This window comes from Poromitra crassiceps (genome assembly GCF_964638095.1).
Source record: "Poromitra crassiceps genome assembly, chromosome: 28".
Classification (NCBI taxonomy): domain Eukaryota; kingdom Metazoa; phylum Chordata; class Actinopteri; order Beryciformes; family Melamphaidae; genus Poromitra; species Poromitra crassiceps.
This window is the reverse complement of record NC_139651.1, coordinates 16,901,907-16,923,471: the sequence shown is the minus strand read 5'-3', so window position 1 is coordinate 16,923,471 and position 21,565 is coordinate 16,901,907. Positions and strand designations below refer to the sequence as shown.

Sequence of the window (21,565 nt, the reverse complement as noted above, 5' to 3'; positions counted from 1 at the left end):
AAGCTGAGGTATAGCTGGATGACTATACTACTTCATGTGGCTCCTGCCAGATAAAGCTGAGGTATAGCCAGATGACTATACTACTTCCTGTTGGCTCCTGCCAGATAAAGCTGAGGTATAGCCAGATGACTATACTACTTCCTGTTGGCTCCTGCCAGATAAAGCTGAGGTATAGCTGGATGACTATACTACTTCCTGTTGGCTGCTGCCAGATAAAGCTGAGGTATAGCTGGATGACTATACTACTTCCTGTTGGCTCCTGTCAGATAAAGCTGAGGTATAGCCAGATGACTATACTACTTCCTGTTGGCTGCTGCCAGATAAAGCTGAGGTATAGCCAGATGACTATACTACTTCATGTGGCTCCTGCCAGATAAAGCTGAGGTATAGCCAGATGACTATACTACTTCCTGTTGGCTCCTGCCAGATAAAGCTGAGGTATAGCTGGATGACTATACTACTTCATGTGGCTCCTGCCAGATAAAGCTGAGGTATAGCTGGATGACTATACTACTTCCTGTTGCTCCTGCCAGATAAAGCTGAGGTATAGCCAGATTACTATACTACTTCCTGTTGCTCCTGCCAGATAAAGCTGAGGTATAGCCAGATGACTATACTACTTCCTGTTGGCTCCTGCCAGATAAAGCTGAGGTATAGCTGGATGACTATACTACTTCATGTGGCTCCTGCCAGATAAAGCTGAGGTATAGCCAGATGACTATACTACTTCCTGTTGGCTCCTGCCAGATAAAGCTGAGGTATAGCTGGATGACTATACTACTTCCTGTTGGCTCCTGCCAGATAAAGCTGAGGTATAGCTGGATGACTATACTACTTCCTGTTGGCTCCTGTCAGATAAAGCTGAGGTATAGCTGGATGACTATACTACTTCATGTGGCTCCTGCCAGATAAAGCTGAGGTATAGCCAGATGACTATACTACTTCCTGTTGGCTCCTGCCAGATAAAGCTGAGGTATAGCTGGATGACTATACTACTTCCTGTTGGCTCCTGTCAGATAAAGCTGAGGTATAGCTGGATGACTATACTACTTCATGTGGCTCCTGCCAGATAAAGCTGAGGTATAGCCAGATGACTATACTACTTCCTGTTGCTCCTGCCAGATAAAGCTGAGGTATAGCTGGATGACTATACTACTTCCTGTTGGCTCCTGCCAGATAAAGCTGAGGTATAGCTGGATGACTATACTACTTCATGTGGCTCCTGCCAGATAAAGCTGAGGTATAGCCAGATGACTATACTACTTCCTGTTGCTCCTGCCAGATAAAGCTGAGGTATAGCTGGATGACTATACTACTTCCTGTTGGCTCCTGCCAGATAAAGCTGAGGTATAGCTGGATGACTATACTACTTCATGTGGCTCCTGCCAGATAAAGCTGAGGTATAGCCAGATGACTATACTACTTCCTGTTGCTCCTGCCAGATAAAGCTGAGGTATAGCTGGATGACTATACTACTTCCTGTTGGCTCCTGCCAGATAAAGCTGAGGTATAGCTGGATGACTATACTACTTCATGTGGCTCCTGCCAGATAAAGCTGAGGTATAGCCAGATGACTATACTACTTCCTGTTGCTCCTGCCAGATAAAGCTGAGGTATAGCCAGATGACTATACTACTTCCTGTTGGCTCCTGCCAGATAAAGCTGAGGTATAGCTGGATGACTATACTACTTCATGTGGCTCCTGCCAGATAAAGCTGAGGTATAGCTGGATGACTATACTACTTCCTGTTGGCTCCTGCCAGATAAAGCTGAGGTATAGCTGGATGACTATACTACTTCATGTGGCTCCTGCCAGATAAAGCTGAGGTATAGCCAGATGACTATACTACTTCCTGTTGCTCCTGCCAGATAAAGCTGAGGTATAGCCAGATGACTATACTACTTCCTGTTGGCTCCTGCCAGATAAAGCTGAGGTATAGCTGGATGACTATACTACTTCCTGTTGCTCCTGCCAGATAAAGCTGAGGTATAGCCAGATGACTATACTACTTCCTGTTGGCTCCTGCCAGATAAAGCTGAGGTATAGCTGGATGACTATACTACTTCCTGTTGGCTCCTGCCAGATAAAGCTGAGGTATAGCTGGATGACTATACTACTTCCTGTTGGCTCCTGCCAGATAAAGCTGAGGTATAGCCTGGATGACTATACTACTTCCTGTTGGCTGCTGCCAGATAAAGCTGAGGTATAGCTGGATGACTATACTACTTCCTGTGGCTGCTGCCAGATAAAGCTGAGGTATAGCCGGATGACTATACTACTTCCTGTTGGCTGCTGCCAGATAAAGCTGAGGTATAGCTGGATGACTATACTACTTCCTGTTGGCTGCTGCCAGATAAAGCTGAGGTATAGCTGGATGACTATACTACTTCCTGTTGGCTCCTGCCAGATAAAGCTGAGGTATAGCCTGGATGACTATACTACTTCCTGTTGGCTGCTGCCAGATAAAGCTGAGGTATAGCTGGATGACTATACTACTTCCTGTTGGCTGCTGCCAGATAAAGCTGAGGTATAGCCTGGATGACTATACTACTTCCTGTTGGCTGCTGCCAGATAAAGCTGAGGTATAGCCAGATGACTATACTACTTCCTGTTGGCTGCTGCCAGATAAAGCTGAGGTATAGCCAGATGACTATACTACTTCCTGTTGGCTGCTGCCAGATAAAGCTGAGGTATAGCCAGATGACTATACTACTTCCTGTTGGCTGCTGCCAGATAAAGCTGAGGTATAGGCCTACATGAATCCGGCGAAGTCCCGGATGTAAACAAGCCACCATTACTGCGGTGGCTACGCGGCTCGCGCGTTTGAATGCAAGCTGTCCTCGAGTGTATATTTTTCCAGATATTTTTCTACCTTTTACATTTCTATTCAACGTTACTTTTGACAACGATGTCTAGGAAATCGGGAAGAAGCTGTGCAGTTCTCAGCTGCTCCAACAGTAATGGCAAACTTCAGCTTTGGAAGAGAAACGAATGTGAAATACACTTTACTACATGAAGAGTGCCCCATGTCTGAAACCATAACGTTACATACAGTAAACATACAAATATAGATTCCCTGGACGTGCAGAGGACCGAGCTGTTCGCCAGAGGTGGATCAAGAATATTAACAGAAAGGACTTTGTTCCCAATAACAACAGCACGGTAGGTTTTGGTTAACAGTCGTAAATGGCTAACGTTATTTCACCTCATAATGAGTAGCATGCAGCTGCCTAGCCTAAGCTAACAGTGATTATGACACATGGGTTATGTCAACATTATGATGGTTGTTGATGGACTGTGAATATCGGACAGGTCCTTTCAGGGGCGTCATGCAAGCCAAAAATCTGGGGGGGCGAACTCTGGCGAATTTAAATTAAAAAAAAAAAAAAAGTTGGGGGGTTGGAAGCCAGATTTAGAGGAATATCTCATTTTAAATTAACAGACTGAGCAGGTGTAACCATAAGGCTATTTTCCAAACTGCTCTCAGCCTCCTGGAAAGATCCATAATCACCAGACTAAGTACATTGTCACTGCCCAGGCTCAATGGACTCAAAGGGAGACCACACGTTTCAAAGCAATGTAACACAATGTTTATTTTGGCTGGTATTGCCTTTTCAGAAGGTAGACATCTTTTCTCTTCCATTAGTCTCATCTAGTGTCCTCTAGAGCAGGGGTTCCCAACCATTTTTGTGCCAAGGACTGGTAGATACATGTCGCGGACTGGTTGTCAATTTTAATGGTTTTAGTTATATATATTTACTCACCAGGTGGCGACAAAGGGTAAATAACAGCCTTTTGTGTTGTACTGTATGTAGCCTATACAGCATTTATGTTTTTGTTTTAACTACAAACATAAATAAACAATTGCCCCCTCAGTTACAATGGGCATGACGCCTCTGGGTCCTTTCAGAATGATGTGTTCATCATCTGGTACAGTGCAATATTTGGCCAATCCATCCCGAGCTCAGGTAATTTTGACCCTCTATGAGAGACCTGTAGTTGGCATTCTGTTGCTCAGCACAACCCAGGCGATTAATAAAATACTCTTGAATACCTGGCTATAAAAAACACAAATTCGTATTTTTTTAAAATTTTTACTAATGTAATTGGTGTGCAATGATTACATGCAACTTGATTGTTTATGCTAGCGAGCTAGTTACAGTAACGTTAACATTAGCATGTTTACACAATAACGTCACTTGAAATGCATCACTAACTGGGGGCCACTGTCGTCGATCACGTCATCCATCCAGCTCACGACGCTGTCGTTCATTTGGCATTTGGCATTACTGCAGTCTGCAACAGCCAGCAGCACAGTCTACCTGCCACCGCAGTAATGGGCGGCGCCACTAGATGGCGGACTACACAAATTGGCCGGCGGATTCGTGTATAGCCGGATGACTATACTACTTCCTGTGGCTCCTGCCAGGTAAAGCTGAGGTATAGCCTGGATGACGGCGGGCTGCAGCAGCATGCCATATTTAAAGCAGACCTCCTTATTGTGCTATTTCCAGAGGTAGAAGCGGGGCGGGTCCTCTGAGAGCGTGGCCCCCACGCTGATCTGGGCTAGTCCTGCCTCTCTGCAGCGGAGGGGAAAGCCCTGCTCAGATCGACAGTACCGGGCGTTTAGCCCACGCTTCCATCCAGGCCCAGTCTCTCCCTGTCACAGACGGGATATTACAGAGCGCTGATCACGAGCCACTTGGCGCTTGGGAGCCCCATGGCCCCCCTCCGCCATGGCACACCCGCGCTGCGCGAGCATGACTCCTCCATGGGCCGCTGCCTTATCGTGTCATCAGGGGCAGATGGGATTTCCCAATGGCTCACTGTGCCTGCTGCTTGTGTTTCTTCTTCTACTGAAATGGAGAAGTTCTGTCACCGTTTTTTTTGTCTCTCCAACTGTCCATTTCTTCTTGTGCCTGTCTCAGCTTTGTAATATCCAATATATTATGTGTAGAATATAGTGCTGTATAGTTTAGTTTTAGTTTAGTTTATTGCCCGTAATAAAAAAGAAACAATACATGATGGATTAAAAACCAAACAGAATATAATATATACAGTACATATTGATTGGGAAGAGAAGACAATCAAAATAAATGTGCAGGATGAACAAAATAAACCCATAAGGGCTGGTCAGGCCGCAAAACATTCAACATGAAGATAAACGAAGTGAGACAAACAAAGACATGACACAACTAACAACAAAAAACTATTTCTAATGTGCTAAAAATATATATATAATAAGGCAGGGGTGATTATGACGTTTCACTACTTAATTGGACTAAAAAGAAATATGTATATATTTTTATTGTATTGTATATTGTATAGTGCAGCTTTTTACATTGCAGTAAAAACAAGGCAAGGCACCTTGATCAGGGTCATTTTGCAGATCCACTCGATTCACAAAGAGTCCCGCAGTGGAATAAGCTTATTCCTAGATAGATTTCACTCACGACAACGAGCCCAAGTATGGATCACACACCCTGCCCCCCTCCTCCAGAACACCTGTCCAGCTCACACCACCCTGCCCCCCTCCTCCAGAACACCTCTCCAGATCACACCACCCTGCCCCCCTCCTCCAGCTCACACCACCCTGCCCCCCTCCTCCAGAACACCTCTCCAGCTCGCAGAGCGTGATCTGCTCAGACGGGGCAATCCCATCCCTCCCTAAGCAACCATTTTAGATGCGTAACAAGTGGTGCCTTTGTGGTTCCTACACGGAGATCAGGGCCGGGGGTGTATAACGGCGCACGCAGCAGCGCTGCTCATTGACTGCTGATGAGGAGTGAGGGGTTTGTGTCTCTCCCCGCTGGCTGTGTTCAGTTAGGAGGTGTCAGGCGTTAAAGACGTGGGCCCGGGCGTTATGTAAGCAGGCAAGCCGTGTGGAATCAGGCCTGACTAATGGGAAATGAGTCACCGTATATATCGTGGGCAGAGCCGCGGCGTTACCGCACGACCACGTGCACCTGACATCATTACTCTGCTCTCGCTGTGTCTGCATGTGTGCTGCTGCTCCCCCTAAGCCACATTAGCCCCGCTAAGTCAATCATAGCCAATGACTAAAGGTGGCTATTGCCTTTAATCTGTCATTATTATTAGAGTAACACACAATGCAGTGACGGTGATAAGTGCCGACACGCGCCGCTGAACAACAACTGATATGATGTAAATAGTGGAGGATCAAACCAGCTGAAATAATTACCGTTTTTTATGTGACGGATAGAGAGCGTGGCCTTTTGCCAAGGAGTCGTCGCCACAGCACGTTATCTCAGTCACTCTGCCAGGGAGTGTTACTAAAATAACTTATGAGATGACTGTTTAGACAGCATTTCAAATCAAAAGGCTTTCATCGGGTAATTAATTAAATGTTTCATTTAGGGCCATTGTTCTCTTTCAGGTCCTTCACCGGAGCGTAAAGCGACATTCTAGTAGCTTTCACAACTCGTGGAAAAATGAGATGAAAATAAGCGCGGGAGATGAATTGGTGACATGTGTTAATTAACCGCCAATTAAGCGAGGAGCTGGTTTTATACACATGCATCCTGTCATCACGCTGATGCTCTGTTGTACAGACTTAAAGGAAGGCTTTGCCGATTTTTAACCCACCTTGTATCATTATAATCTCGGTAATATGTTTTCCACACAGAGAAATATCCATCTCTATCTGCCTGCAGAGACTCCGCCCCCGCCAGCTGGTATGACTCGTCAATGCTCGTTAAGGCCAACTAGCGCGAAACTGCGCTCGAGTAACATCTGTTCACTTCTGTGTCCAGAATATCCAGAATGACACGTAAGGCGTCAGAATGATGCATAAAGCCTGGATTATGCTTGACGCTTTGGCCGGCCGCACGGACATGAGAGACACGGAATCCTGACGAGGAAACGTGTGTAGCTTTTATACTCTGTGCGGGTTTCTGCTCGCGGAATTGAGCGCGAGTCTTGAAAACTCCACTTTGTCCGCCCAGCCGCGTCCGCGTCCGCGTAGTTACAAAATTCGGGGTGCGCACGGCCAGGTGAAAACCGTCCGCACGGAGCCTTGCGGAGGGGCGTGTCTGCTGATTTGACGTCACTTTTCCGCGCGGACACTCGCGTTCCTCGCTGATGCGGAAAGTATAATGAGACCTTAACGCATCATTCTGACGCCGATGTGCCTGGAATAAACTGCAGGAAAACATAAAGACAAGGTAAAGGCTGCATAATTACTGACATTGTAATGATACAAAGCATGTTGAAAATCAGCAAAGACATTCTTTAACTTAGCTTGAAACTCTAAACTATAATTTTATATTATATATATATATATATATATAAAACGTGCAGCGCACAGGCCGGCTTGAGGCATCCTCTTTGTCTATGGTGCGGCATAGTAGGATTGCCTTTTGGGAGGGTCTGGTGAGACGAAGGAGGAGCGCGGCCGGGAGAAACCCACAGAGCCTTAGCCCTCCATGCACCGAAGGGTCTTTCAATACTGCGGTGTAGCACTAGCTCTATTGCAGCGGACTGGGCATGCTACCCTTCCGCGGACAACGTTGCAGACAGAGTAGGAAGGCTGATCCGTGAGCGGCTGCTTCTGGGACGCGGGTCGGGGTCGTGATCGGCCTCGGCTGGGTCTACTGGGCGAGGGTGTATGATGTTGACAGACCCGAAACACCTTACGACCCCAGTTAACATCACTGATGACACGTCCCAGCGCATGCTGTAGCATTGTATTTTGAATCGTGTATATATATATATATATATATATATATATATATATAATCTAATAATAATAGTAATAGTAATAACAATGTAGAAAATATACTTAAACTTAATTTATAACATAACATAACTTAAACCAGTTCATCCTCTTAAACAGTATAGCTATATCATTAGTTTCTCTAAAGCAACAAAGTTCAGCCGGCTGGCAGCTGAAAGGCCTTCTCCTGGGAGCACCAACTGACGATGGCTGCCACTGTAATTGCTACAGTAGTGGCAAGCATTCTGATTGGACAGTGTTGCAATGAAACTCTACATATCTGTTCTACTTAATAATAATAATAATAATAATAATAATAATAATAATAATAATAGATTGGATTTAAAGCGCCTTTCTCAGACTCAAGAACACTGTACAATTTAAGAGTAGTAAAAAGTATGAAAAGGCATAAGAAAAAAGTAAAAGAAACGACAACAAAAAAAGAATCAAATAAGAGAGGCTAAAACAACTCAGGGGTCATGCTCCTCAGGAGGACCCTGGCTGTGCTGTGGGAAGGCCAGTCTGAGGAGGTGAGTTTCCAGTCTGTTTTTGAAGGTGGAGATGGAGTCAGAGTAATGTGTCTTATTCAAGAAGAGGACATGTTATGATGTTGGACATTTGGCTATTGATGGGAGGCTGAATCCGTGAGGAGTCGATCCCTCGTCTCGACAGGCTGTCCGCTCTCAGCCAAAGAGTCTGGGAGTCCAACATGAACACAGTGTCAACTCCGGCTATCTGTCGGCTTTCTCAACTAGTGATTTTCCTCCAGCTGCTTCGACTTACTCCAAGTCTACTACTACTATTACTACTACTACTGTAGTGTACATACACGTACTACTACTACTGTAGTGTAGATACACGGTAGTTTAATCTGTAGAAGTCGAGGAGTCAATCCCAGCGACTCATCCTGCAATCGGAGCAGGAATCAGTCACACGCTGCTACACGTCGCCACCCGCAGGAGAAGACGCGCCGCTACACACATGCCCCCCCCCCGCAGGACAAGACAGCGGGTTGAGATTGAAGAGGTGGAAGGCTATCAGTCAACTTTCATTCAAACTGTTGCTTCCTTATCGGGCGCTTCCTTATCCGGCAAAGTGAAACAAAAACACTTGCTTTGTTTTGCAGGTTGGTTGCACACAGATACTCCAACGCTCTCTGCAATATCTTAATATCAGGAACAATGAGAATATTTATCAGTGGAATCTCAATCATCTGGAGTCTTTTGTGGCGCCGGCATCCACATTGAAGCTTGACAATAGAAGTGTGCTGCGCGCCGCGCCGCCCCCCGGAGGAGACACGGGATAATCGCCTGTGCCTCTTTTGTCTGTCTGTGTTGCCCTTTTAGCCACTGCAGTGTGGTGCACAGCCCGGCCAATCAGCAGCAGCGGCTAAACGCTACATCGACTGCTGCTGTGGCGCTTCCAGGCTGATAGGATTGGAGATTATTTTCGAAGCCAAAGCTATATCAGCAGACAGTCACCGACAAACACAGCCGTCTTGGAGGAAGCCGAGTCTATCTGCTCCACAAGAAGATAAAATATTCTCCTTATTTAGCAACTAAAGCCCATCCGCCTGAGGCGCCTGCATCCCCCCGCTCTCTTTCTTCTGTTGGCACTTCTTTAATCTCGGCTCTCTGGGAAACAGGGGGGCCGCCGCAAAGTCAAACATGTACGCCTCTCTCGCGAAATGGATTTTTTCTTTGAATATGGATGGGATACGAATAGATCAAACCTGTAATCTTCTGATATGAGCGCCAGTTGGATTAGGGTGAATTACACGTTAAATTCTAAATTTGAACCTTCTCTTTGTTAGGAACAAATAAAAGCGCGGCCGGGGCGAACTCTCGGTGAAATACATGACACTTAACGCCGACCGACGGAGGAAATCAAAGAGCGACGTGCACGAGTAAAAGGGAATATTATCATATGAAAAGGAAGAGGAGAGACAGCGGTGTGGCGCTGTGGGCGCCTGGAGGTTCCACGCGTCACCTGTTTGAATTCGGGAGGAGCAGAGAGAAGAAGAAAAGCTCTTCCTCTCCATCGACAACTGAACAAGCCTTATGAAGCTGACGGGTTTTAAAATGGAGTCGGTTTGTTGATGTGTTTGGCTTTAGCTCGGCAGACTTATCTGAAACAAAAACACTTTATTCGGCAAGGAAAATAAATGTATGAGAATCCATCTTGGTGACACTACAGCAGTGATGCTCAACTTGCGGCCCGGGGGTCAGATGTGGCCCGCGACAGGGTGCAGAGTGGCCCCCCCGACCATTTTCTAATAATTTCACGTTAGTTTTCATTGTGATCAACGTGAAATAAAGTTTGACTGAGCTCCAGCTAAATTGTCAAATACCACTGTCTGCTCGCTACCCAGGCACTTATGTATGTGCTTAACCTAACTAACTTAGCCTAACTAACTATCCGGTGTGCACAACATTGTCAGACTAAACTCCGGCTGACACCCCAAAAAACTACAATCCGCTACAGAAAAATGTATATTGTTTGTTTATTAACTGGCCCCTGGCCTCCGATCATTTCACGAAAGTGGCCCCCGGGCAAAGCAAGTTGATTATCCCTGCACTACAGGAACAACAGGACCTCACATACAGTGCAACATACACTACTATACATACAGTCGTACCATACACCAATGTAGGCAGTAGACTATACATAGTCTACAGTCTACATAGTCTAGTCTACATAGACTATACATAGTCTACTGCCAGTTTTTCAGTTTTGTGCTAATACATGCACAATGTGAGACGAAAAGAAGAAGAAGAAAAGAAAAAAAAAAGAGGAAAAAAACAAACAAAAAAACATGGAAGCCAAACAACAATAACAACAAGACAAATCAAAACAAAAATAAAAGAGGAGGCCACCAGACATGTATATGCTTTAACCCCCTTCAAATAAACAAAGATGATATCTTACATATTTATGGCTTCTAAAGGAATACATCATTGTTTCACAAGGGGGGTCTATCGGAGACGAGTCACCCATCGCCCCTAACCTCATCGAGGTGGGCGAGAAACGGGTCGCAAACAACTCAAAATCTCCCCGAGTGAGTTGGTCCTCAGGAACCTGAGCCTCTCCATCCGTATAACAGACGTCATGTCCGCCAGCCACAGCTGAAAAGAGGGTGGAGAGGGGGACTTCCACTCCTGCAGGATGAGTTTCTTGGCAACGATTGTCCCCTGAGTCAGAGACTGTTTGCACAGCCGTAGGGAAGTCCAAAGACTATACATATCATATACTAGACGTATACAGATATACACCCATGCACATATAAAATAAATACTGTATAAACATCTCTCTAAAAAATAATAATAACCTCCCCAAGTATCTGAAGAGCCCCAGAGAAAATCTCGTCCTTCGGAAGAATAAACTTGCCATCAGCTCAGTTTGTGCCTGTGAATCTCCCCCCTGACCTGACGCGGGTGTGCGCCCCCTCTCTTCTAAATGGTGGCGGTGCAGGTGGTGTTGTGGATAAGCCAAAAGTCAGCTCTGGCTCTTCAGACAAACATGTTATAGGTAAACAAACAAAAAAGATAGGCGTGGAGCGAGCCTGCGGGGGGCGCTGACCGCTCAGGGGGTGCTCAACCTCAGAGAGAACGAACATGTGGATCCGGGCAAACGCCTTATCCATGACGGGAGCGTTAGATAGAGCATGGGAGGCTAACAGTGTGCTAAAACAATGCTACAGACTTAGCGTGCTGTGTGCTGTGTGTGAGGGGATCAGGGGAAGATGCTTATGCTGTGAAAGCTCTCGCTGTTGAGACGGGTATTAGTGACTGCAGGAGGAGGCGCGCCACCCTGCATTTATCCTGCACCCTCTTCTAGTACTGCAGCAGCCAGTGCAGCCTCTTCTCAAACGCTGTCGTTAGCCATAGCCTACTGCAACACAAATCTCAATCTCCAACTGCTTAACTACTGGCAAGACTAATTAACATTTGTGCGTTTGGGTGGTTGGAAATGGAGCTAAATTTGAGTTTAATTTTCTGAACATCTTTGAGAGTTAGGGCGCCCAGACTACTCATTAGCAATAGAGACACTGCGGAGCGCGTCATCATACAGAAACCACGCCCAAAAGGGGGGAAACACAAACTCCCGTCCAACCCTGGCGTTCTCCTATGTCACGTGCATGGTCGGGGGTTGCACACAAAGATCGTATATACGGAAGATGAACACTCCAACTTACTTCATTGACAGCAACATCCACATTTTTCTTCTCGCCAATTCTCAATGGCTTCCTTGTTTTCCTCTGGAGTACAAAAAAACTTTAACTGCCGATTTTTTACATTTGTTGTCTGCGCAGCCCCACCACACAACAGCTTTTAGCTGTGTTTAATTCAAGGAAAATGACGCTGGTGTGTGGAAATGAACGGAGCTTTTCCCCCGTGATGGGCGTGGCCTATTTCATGCAGTGTCTCTATGCATGCAACAATGCAAAAATGTGTAGTCCAAAATATGTAGTGCAGTAATTTTAATGTTATTTCATTCACAGTGATCAAACACGTGAAGTGATAAAAAGAAAAAGGCAATGCTAAATATCACAGAAGAGAGAAAGGACCAATAGGCAGGCGAGATAACCCCCCCCCCCCCCCCCCCCCCATCCAAAGGCGTTTAAGCTCCAGACCTGCTGTAATAGACGTGACAGAAACACAGCACCTAGAGCAAAGTAAGCACACACCTCTGCACCGAGGCAGGGAATAAAACACACAGTCACCCCGAGATCAATGTCACTCAAATAGAGAGCCAAAGTGAACGTCGCTTCCCGCATTTCTCTGGGCACCAAAATATAAATGGTGGTGAACGCAGCGATACGCTACCTTTCTGATCCCGTTTGAATCGTGCCTTCGGGAAAAATAAGTTGTGGACCAGCGATGTCATTCATGCACAAATGACATCACTGGTCCACAACTTGAGTCAAATCAACTCTCACTGTCAAACTAAATGAATACCTGCAAAACTCTTTACACTTTTCAGATCATGTGTGAGATCTTGTGCAAAACAAATCAGCATTGTTTTTTTGGTGAAGTTCTCCTTTAAGGGTACACACATTCACCATTAACACATTGAGTGCCAGCCATTTTTTCAATCCTGTAGGTAAGTTGTGCCAGGTTTTTTTTTGAGGATTCTGGCTCATTTTACAAGAGCCGAGGATTATTTTCTGTTAAGAATTCGTGAACACCAATCATCTAAAAATAACTAATAGAATGTGTGCTTTCTCTGTCTAAAAGAGTTAGTTTGCAGAGTTAGTAGTTATGTAGATATTAGCCGTTGAGTACAGCATGGTTTCAGAGATTTTCAGAGAGTTTGGAGATAAATGGATTTTTAGAACCACCTCACGTGCCTGTGATTATGGGTGCCCTTGTCTCCCACTCTGTGCGCTCTCTCTCTCTCTCTCTCTCTCTCTCTCTCTCTCTCTCTCTCTCTCTAGAGAGAGAGAGAGAGAGAGAGTGTGTGTGTGTCTCCAAACTCCTCCCTCCGTCTGTGCTGCGGAGTGCTCTGCTGCTGGGAGTTTGAGCAGCGAGTTAGAGCAGCCTCTCTCCCTGGCAGCGAGTGTGGATAGGTCTCACTGTCTCTTGGGTTTGATAGCCCCGATGAAGCCCCGTGCGACTCTAGGCTTTATGCTGCTCACCCAGTCCATTTCTGGAACCCCCCACCGCAGCAGCGCGAAGCGTCCCCGCCTACAGTATGAGAATGAGGCTCGTTCGTTTCTGACTGTAAAATCGCCAAGCCATTTCCGCGGGAGGCGGCTGCTTTTGGTCCACGGGTCCCGTGGCTGTGGCTTTCTCTCTGTCTCTGTCTGGAGAGAACTGTCGCCACTTAGTGGTCGGTAAAATAGATTATACACATTGTCTTCCTCTAATAGTGATATAGAAGACGTAAAAGGGGTTGATTGATGTCCCACCGTCAAAAAAAAAAATGTTTATGTAAGACGAGATAGCTCGTCTATGGCACTTAACCGTTGGATTATGTAAGACGAGATATCTCGGCTATGGCACTCAACGTGTTAACTACTGTAGTTGCTTAGCATGCATATCAATAGCATAGTGTCTGTTTATTAATCATTATAAAACGGCTCTCTCAAATCAAGCAATCTGATTGGTTCACAGCCATTGTATAATTCCAGTAACCGAGTTCAATAACCCATGGCCATGGGTTATTGGTTGCCATGGCAACTCTCTTACTAAAAGGCAGCTCTGTGCTCGAGCTCCGTGTTGGGCTTTCCAGAAAGCTCTCAGCTTCTCAGCAAGCGCCAGGATTGGCCAATGTCAACTTCAGTCTCCAGAACGATCCAATCAAATCACCCGCACGTCTATCTTCTTGCTAGAGGTCCCGCCTTACAGTAGTGTCAAAACAAAAAGCTACTCGCTTGCAGCCAGACGCATGATGGCGCAACTCTCTTAGGCTTTGGTTACCTCAAAAACAAAATGGCGGAGACAAGAATCGATCTTCGCTTATAACTTTACTAATACTTCGCAGAAAATGATGTTTTGTACAAGAATAGATGCGGGCTAATGTCTTCTTTGCAAAAGAAAGGCTGTTAACCCCGCATTTAACCCCGCATTTAACCCTGTAACGTTAGTTGGTGTCGGGCTTTGCAGAAAGCATTCAGCTTCTCAGCAAGCGCTGAGAATGCAACGCTGCGCTCGAGCTGCCTGTCGGGGTTTTCAGAAAGCTCTCAGCTACTCAGCAAGCGCCAGGATTGGCCAATGTCAACTTCAGTCTCCAGAACGATCCAATCAAATCACCCGCATGTTCTTGCGGTCCCGCCTTACAGTAGTGTTTCAACTGACTCTATCAGAATGACATGCCAGTCGGAGTCGGACTTATAGTATTATTATTATTATTATATTATCATACTTGGAAACCGTTTTATAAAAGCAATATAGCACTCGAGCTGCGTGTGTTGTGGAATATATCCCCCTGCTCAGCAGTTATCCCACTCGGCCTCGTGGGATAACAGCTGATCAGGGGGATATATTCTTCACAACACACTGGCTCTCATGCTATATTGCTTAATTATAAAGCATTTATTAATCCCTTATTCTGCATGATGACCATATCAATAAGCCGTACTTAGGAGGCTATTGAAGGAAAACTCTTGGCCTAGTAGTTGCCTTATAAGGACTAATAAACAGCCAATGCTCTATGCTACTAATATGCATGCTCAAAAGCAACCATCAATATAAAGTATCTCCCTGCTGTTTGCAGCTAACTGTACAGCAGCGTGTTTATCAGCTGTGCCCAGAGGGATTGTGGGTAATGTATCTGGAGGTGGTACTTCTTATTAACAATTATCATAATTATAAGGAAGAGGGGGGGGGTGAGCTCTGATCCCTCTTGTGCTTCAGCTGGCTCAGCGTTTCATGAAAAGCGTTCAGCAGCAGTGAGTTTCCTCTCCTGAAGCTGTCTGGAACGCTTCCTATACTGTCGCTTTTCATACAGTAGGCTACAGCATACATTAGTTTAGTTTGATTTATTTCTTCTCGTATATAATTGTATTGGTGTTCTCTTTGTGTATCCGCTGCAATTTAATATATGTCGTACTTTTAATACTCATACTTCTACATGGTCTGGTGTTGTAATTTGTGGTTGCATTATGTTTAAAGCCCCCATTTGCTGTATTCTTTTTTTTTTTTGCTGTATCCTGCTTCAGTTTACTGCTGCAGTGAGTGATCTAATTGTATTGTATATCCTTATCTGATGGCAGCTATTTATGTAAATACACTTAGATAGGATGCTGTTAGGGAGCTAGCTGTGCAGGTACCTAGCTGTGCAGGTACCTAGCTGTGCAGGTACCTAGCTGTGCAGGTACATAGCTGTGCAGGTACCTAGCTGTGCAGGTACCTAGCTGTGCAGGTACCTAGCTGTGCAGGTACCTACCTAGCTGTGCAGGTACCTAGCTGTGCAGGTACCTACCTAGCTGTGCAGGTACCTAGCTGTGCAGGTACCTACCTAGCTGTGCAGGTACCTAGCTGTGCAGGTACCTAGTCTACCTAGCTGTGCAGGTACCTAGCTGTGCAGGTACCTAGCTGTGCAGGTACCTAGCTGTGCAGGTACATAGCTGTGCAGGTACCTGTCAAATTGGATAGTTTCTCTGAGTTGATATCCAACACAGTAGCGGTGCCATGATCACAATCCTGCGTGTCCCAGAGAAGGTCAAGGTCAAGGGTCACTTTATTAAATATGTGAATGGGCCATTTCTTCTAATGATTCTGATTGATTGATTCTATTGTGTGTTTGTTTGTTTTTAATGATTGACTTGGTGGTCGCTGACAGAGCTTACAAACTGAAACGTCTCTAGACCTACCTTGATAAATGCTTGCTGGGTGTGGCCACTGGCAGTGATCAAGATTCTGGATTTCCTAAATTCTTCGTTTTCAGAGCTGCCGACTACATACTGTACAGTCACTACTGATGAACGCTTTTCATAGTAGTGTGCCGTATGAAACTTTGTTTTAGCCAGATTTATAGAAAATGGCTGGCGACTAAGACCGGGAACATTGTACCCAGTATAATTGTATCTCTTGGAAAGTGAATGTTTCAGTGAAATGCCTTTTCTTTTCTTGATTCTGTACAAAAGTATATTATGATTTGTTGTGTGGCCATCTTGGCTATTATAAATATCATAGTGTCTTGTAAGCCCATATGGGCTGGGCACCCTAAGGTGCATGACACTTAAATAAAAATATCAATCAATCATACTGTAATTTGGAGTATGCTACAGTAGGCCGGGCTTTGCTGGTTTACAAACAATAGCACGGCTAATGGCAAATAGCATGCTACATCTTGGGCAAATCATAGAGGATTTACACCTGGCGCTAACATGCATTTTCTGTGATCAGATTGCAATCAGATTGTGTTTTATCACTTGAAATGCCAGGTGTAAACACCCCCAAAACGCATTGAAGAAGGATTGCAATCTGATCGGCCAAACCCCCTCCGGAGGTGGTCAGGGATGCATTGTGTACACATTGAACACAAGTGTAAATGCAATGTGTCCTCTCAATCTGGATACACCAACTTTATGGGGATTGAGAGGACAACCATTTCTGCAATCTGATTGCAATCAGATTGCAGAAAACGCATGTTAACGCCAGGTGTAAATGGAATCAGGCTGAAGTTATAAAATACAATCTGATTGCAATCTGATGGCAGAAACCACATGTTAACGCCAGGTGTAAATGGCCTCAATGGGTACTGCTAGAGGTCTCTGTGCACTGTGCACAACATGGACTGTACAGTACGGCTCAGTCGCTGTCCTTTCAGCACCACCCTCCTCTGCTCTGCCTGCACACGCCAGACGGCCACATCTGTCTGTACCGAGGAGAAGCTGTCGGCCAGCTAATATCATAAATAGCACGGCTGATTGGTCTATATGGGTTTCTCCTTCTGTCCAGGCAATATGCCTAACGTGCTGTCATTGTGTGTCACCTTTTGCCAAGGTCAAAGTGATTTAATGGTCATAAATGTAAAAAGTATGCAACAAATCTTTGCTATAAAACTATTGAAATATATATAGCCTCTAACATAAAACCTATTAATAAAAATAGCAATTTAAAGTGTCATAACAAGGATCTTGATGATCAGCCTACTCAGTGAGGCCACCGATGCTGTAGAAGTTATAGGAAATAACCAGTAGGCTGTAAAATAGGCTTAGGCATACAAAAGGAAAAAGTGGCTAGATATTTCAGGTAGCTTGATCCTACCAATAACAAATTAAATTGTGCCTTTGTTTCCTCCTCAACATGCCTCTTAATCAGAATGCTCTTCTCAGAACAACAAGACATGTAGCCTAATGTAGCATTGCATTATTCCACACTCCCAACTATATATACATGACATGTTAGCATTCAGGCTGCACAACATGTCAACACATTAGCTCGCTTCACAAGTCTGAGCTAATCCTGGAAACTACGGCAACACGCCAGGCCCTAACTCTCTCTCTTAAAGGGCCGGCGCCTACAAGGTGAATGTCTTGGTGTCTGATGTGGTACCGCCACAGGGCCGTATTTTGGACCAAACATTTCATCACGCTTGCTTGACCAATCTAAGACCTAGACTAAGTCTAAGTCTTCGGACCTGCTCTGAACTTTGAGCCACTGACACAAATGGCTGGGCCCATGAGAAGAATGGATCCAACATACAGTACTGTTGTATTTCAGAACTGCTCTGGTCTGATGAACGCTAGCCTCACACACGACCCGTGTGATGGTGAAACGGTTTCTACAGCCCCAACCTTTTTTTTAGTAGTTTCAGTTCCCTATGTGCCATGATTGGTTGCTTTGGTGGAAATGGAGCAAATGCGATTTTGAGCACATTTAAAGTTAAATGCTGCATATTTTAAAATGATATTTCATTATAAGCGTTGATTGCAGGGTATGGTGCTGTACAGTAGTAAAGTGTAATCTTCCTCGTCAGCAGTTAGCATTAGCGACAGTAGTGGAAAACACCTACACCGTGTGTGTGTATAGTGAAGCTCGAGCTATAAGCATCTGCATATGAGGCTGATCCACCTGCGGGAATCCATTCTCATTACTATACGCATGATGGCGGACGGTCACGCATGCATTATTCATGCTTCCAGCAATCTCACATTGACCCCTGACAAGGACGTTTGGACAGAATTCATCTTCACAAAACCAACCAGCCAATCACAGCCGCCAAATTGGACGTATGCAAAATGTGGGGGCGGTTCAGCGTGTTGAATAATGTGGCCCCCTATTACACAGAGTGCTGTTGGAATGATCTGTATGGAGAGAGGAGGCTGATCACTCCTGCCTGCCCCGCCCCTCCACACAGCCTGAGGAGGCGGATCACTCCTGCCTGCCCCGCCCCTCCACACAGCCTGATCACTCCTGCCTGCCCCGCCCCTCCACACAGCCTGAGGAGGCTGATCACTCCTGCCTGCCCCGCCCCTCCACACAGCCTGAGGAGGCTGATCACTCCTGCCTGCCCCGCCCCTCCACACAGCCTGAGGAGGCTGATCACTCCTGCCTGCCCCGCCCCTCCACACAGCCTGATCACTCCTGCCTGCCCCGCCCCTCCACACAGCCTGAGGAGGCTGATGCCTCCTGCCTGCCCCGCCCCTCCACACAGCCTGAGGAGGTCTGATCACTCCTGCCTGCCCCGCCCCTCCACACAGCCTGAGGAGGCTGATCACTCCTGCCTGCCCCGCCCCTCCACACAGCCTGAGGAGGCTGATCACTCCTGCCTGCCCCGCCCCTCCGCACGGCCTGAGACTGATAGCCTGAACACCACTTTGACCTCTGACCTTCCCGCGTTATGTCAATGCCACAGTGCAGGCCTTCATTGTTCACCGACTCTTGTCTGCTGACTTGAAAAAAATCCAACTTTTATACAATTTGTTTGTTTGTTTGTTTATTTGCACATTTTAAAAGCAAACAGGTTAAACAGAAAATAAAATGTATAAAAAAAACAAAAAAAACATGTGCAGGTGAGATAGAAACCCACTACGGGTTTATCTAGAAATCTCACCTAAAGACAAGAAATATACATAACAGCAAATAACAGCAAATGCAAGATAACAATAGTTAACTTGTATCAATTTTACATATTAGTTTGTATTTGTGTAAATTTTAAAATGATTAGAACAAAAAACAAAGACAAAAACAGCACTATGTTGAGAGGTTCAAGATAGATTCAAGATTTCAGGAGTATGTACTGTATGCAATCATACATCTATGGTGACTGCCATGCATGACATGTTATCAGCTGTTCCTGGAGCCTGTACTACGAAGCTAGTTTAACAGATCTGCGATAAGTCCCTTTGATCTGGTTTGACTGAACAGGATCAAAGCTATCTAGTTAACTGATACTACGACGCTGGTTTTCTAGTCGATAACTGGAGCTGGGATCTGCCTGTGCACGCGCACGTTTTTCGCTCGTGCACAGGCGCGCGTCCACGCGAAAGAGGTGCGCTAGCCAATCACATTATGAACAGCTGAGTTGATCCACGCCCACACCCATTTCCACACCCATTTCCTCATTCAGCGCAGCCACAGTGTGATCAGAGATTTTTGCGGATATTTAATGTATCCGCGATTTAATGTCAGAATGAAAATCCGCGTTGGATAGTCTGCTGAAGGGCTGTCTAAAGCAGCAGCTTGTATTCACATCAGTCATTTGATTTACTTTGATCAGCGATTTCTGTCTGATACAGCTGCATTGATACAGGCAGCAGCAACAAATGTAAAAGTGTAATCTCAGTCTATACATTTCCACAATCTGTAAGCCTATTTAGACCATAGATTTAGAAACGCATGCTCAATGAATAATGATCTCTATCACTCATGTGTGTGGTTGCACTGATCGAATAATTCATATATAAAATAGCCTAGTATAAAGCCTAATAGCCTACTATAAAAGAGAAAACTGCTGAACTGAATTGAGACGATGCGGGCATAGTTATCATTGATAAAAACTAGCCTATTTTTGCTCATATTTTGGCATACAGCCTACAGGACACAGTTCCAGCTGAAAGATGCAAGAATAGCCTGCATATTTAGTATTGAGGCTATCCCATATTTAAACTAATATCTATATTATATGTATAGGCTTTTCTGGCATGTAGGAGAATATCACCCTCACTCCATTTGAGGGTCCGTTCATGATATGCGCCGCGGTGATTAATAGTGATCATATTTCTCCACGCATCGTTGAGCTGTTAAGACATAAAGTGGTAAGTAGGCTTAATTTAATTATGTAGCCTACAGAGCCACAAATGTTTTTCTTGTTCTATTCTCAGTTGACTGCAATCTATTTTTCATATGGCGATCTTATGAATGGTGAGTGACTCCAGAGAGCCGATATTATATGGGTCTCTCATGGATTTTGATCTTATCCTCTGAAGCTAACCTGGTCGCGACCAGGTTAGCTTTGCAGCGTCAGTTGCCATGGTGATTGAAAGTTAACTTGCTTTGTAGTACGGCTAAACCAGGTTTAAACTCAAACTTACTCGGATAAGGCATTAAACTAGCTTCGTAGTACGGGCTACTGATGTTGATGGATTGTTATCGTGTTGTTCTTGATCCTGTTGATAATGTAGTTGAGAAGGTCAGGGTTGGTGATGATGTTATCATTGTGACTGTTGCTGTTGTTAATGCAGGTTGGTAGTTCTCTTCACTTATAAGGACGTGCTGTTGCCATGGTGACTGTTTTGTTGTTGATGATGTTGTTATTGTCGTTTGTGTCTGCAGGCGTCTGGACGGCGTGGTGTTTGACTGCGGTTGTGACATCCGTTGGATCCAGCTGTGGCAGCAGAGAGGAGAGGCTGGACTCCACACGCAGCAGCTCTACTGCAGGAACGGAGCCTCCAAGATACGCCTGCACAACATGTACATCCACAACTGTGGTGAGACTGCACACTACATGTACATCCATAGGCGATTCTAGACCTTTCAAACAGGGGTTGCACAACCCCAAAGTCAAATGTTACTCCGATTGGGGGGATAAAGACATTTTGTACATTTTAAAATAAAATGCATTAATCTGGGGCACTCTGAGAGCAAAATGAAGAGGCTAGTAGATATGAAGAACTACACACATCACATTAATATCCTCTTCAGTATGCTGTGGCTTTACAATGATGAAAAAATAATTGTCTCCTTAGCCTATTCTATCTGCATGATAGTGTTTCTCAACCACTGATACGGCCCAGAAGTCACATGTTCACGTGCCTTCTCCGGACCGAGGCATGGGTCCCTGACGTTGGGCTCGGACCCGGCTGCTGCGGTAGTCGGAGGCGGGGGGGGGGGGGGGGGGGGGGTTGTGACAGGCGCAGCCTGCGTGGTTGTCACTCA

At 45.4% G+C, this 21,565-nt stretch overlaps 1 protein-coding gene across 1 annotated transcript in view; it reads left to right on the top strand.

Annotated features, from left to right (window-relative positions):
• ntrk3b (neurotrophic tyrosine kinase, receptor, type 3b) overlaps positions 1-21,565 on the top strand; it is a gene marked incomplete at both ends in the record, with an annotated part of 319,611 nt that overhangs the window by 151,547 nt on the left and 146,499 nt on the right. The window contains one exon of the mRNA XM_083662110.1: positions 20,963-21,117. Coding sequence (XP_083518236.1) covers positions 20,963-21,117 — 155 coding nt within the window. The remainder of the gene's footprint in view (positions 1-20,962; positions 21,118-21,565) is intronic.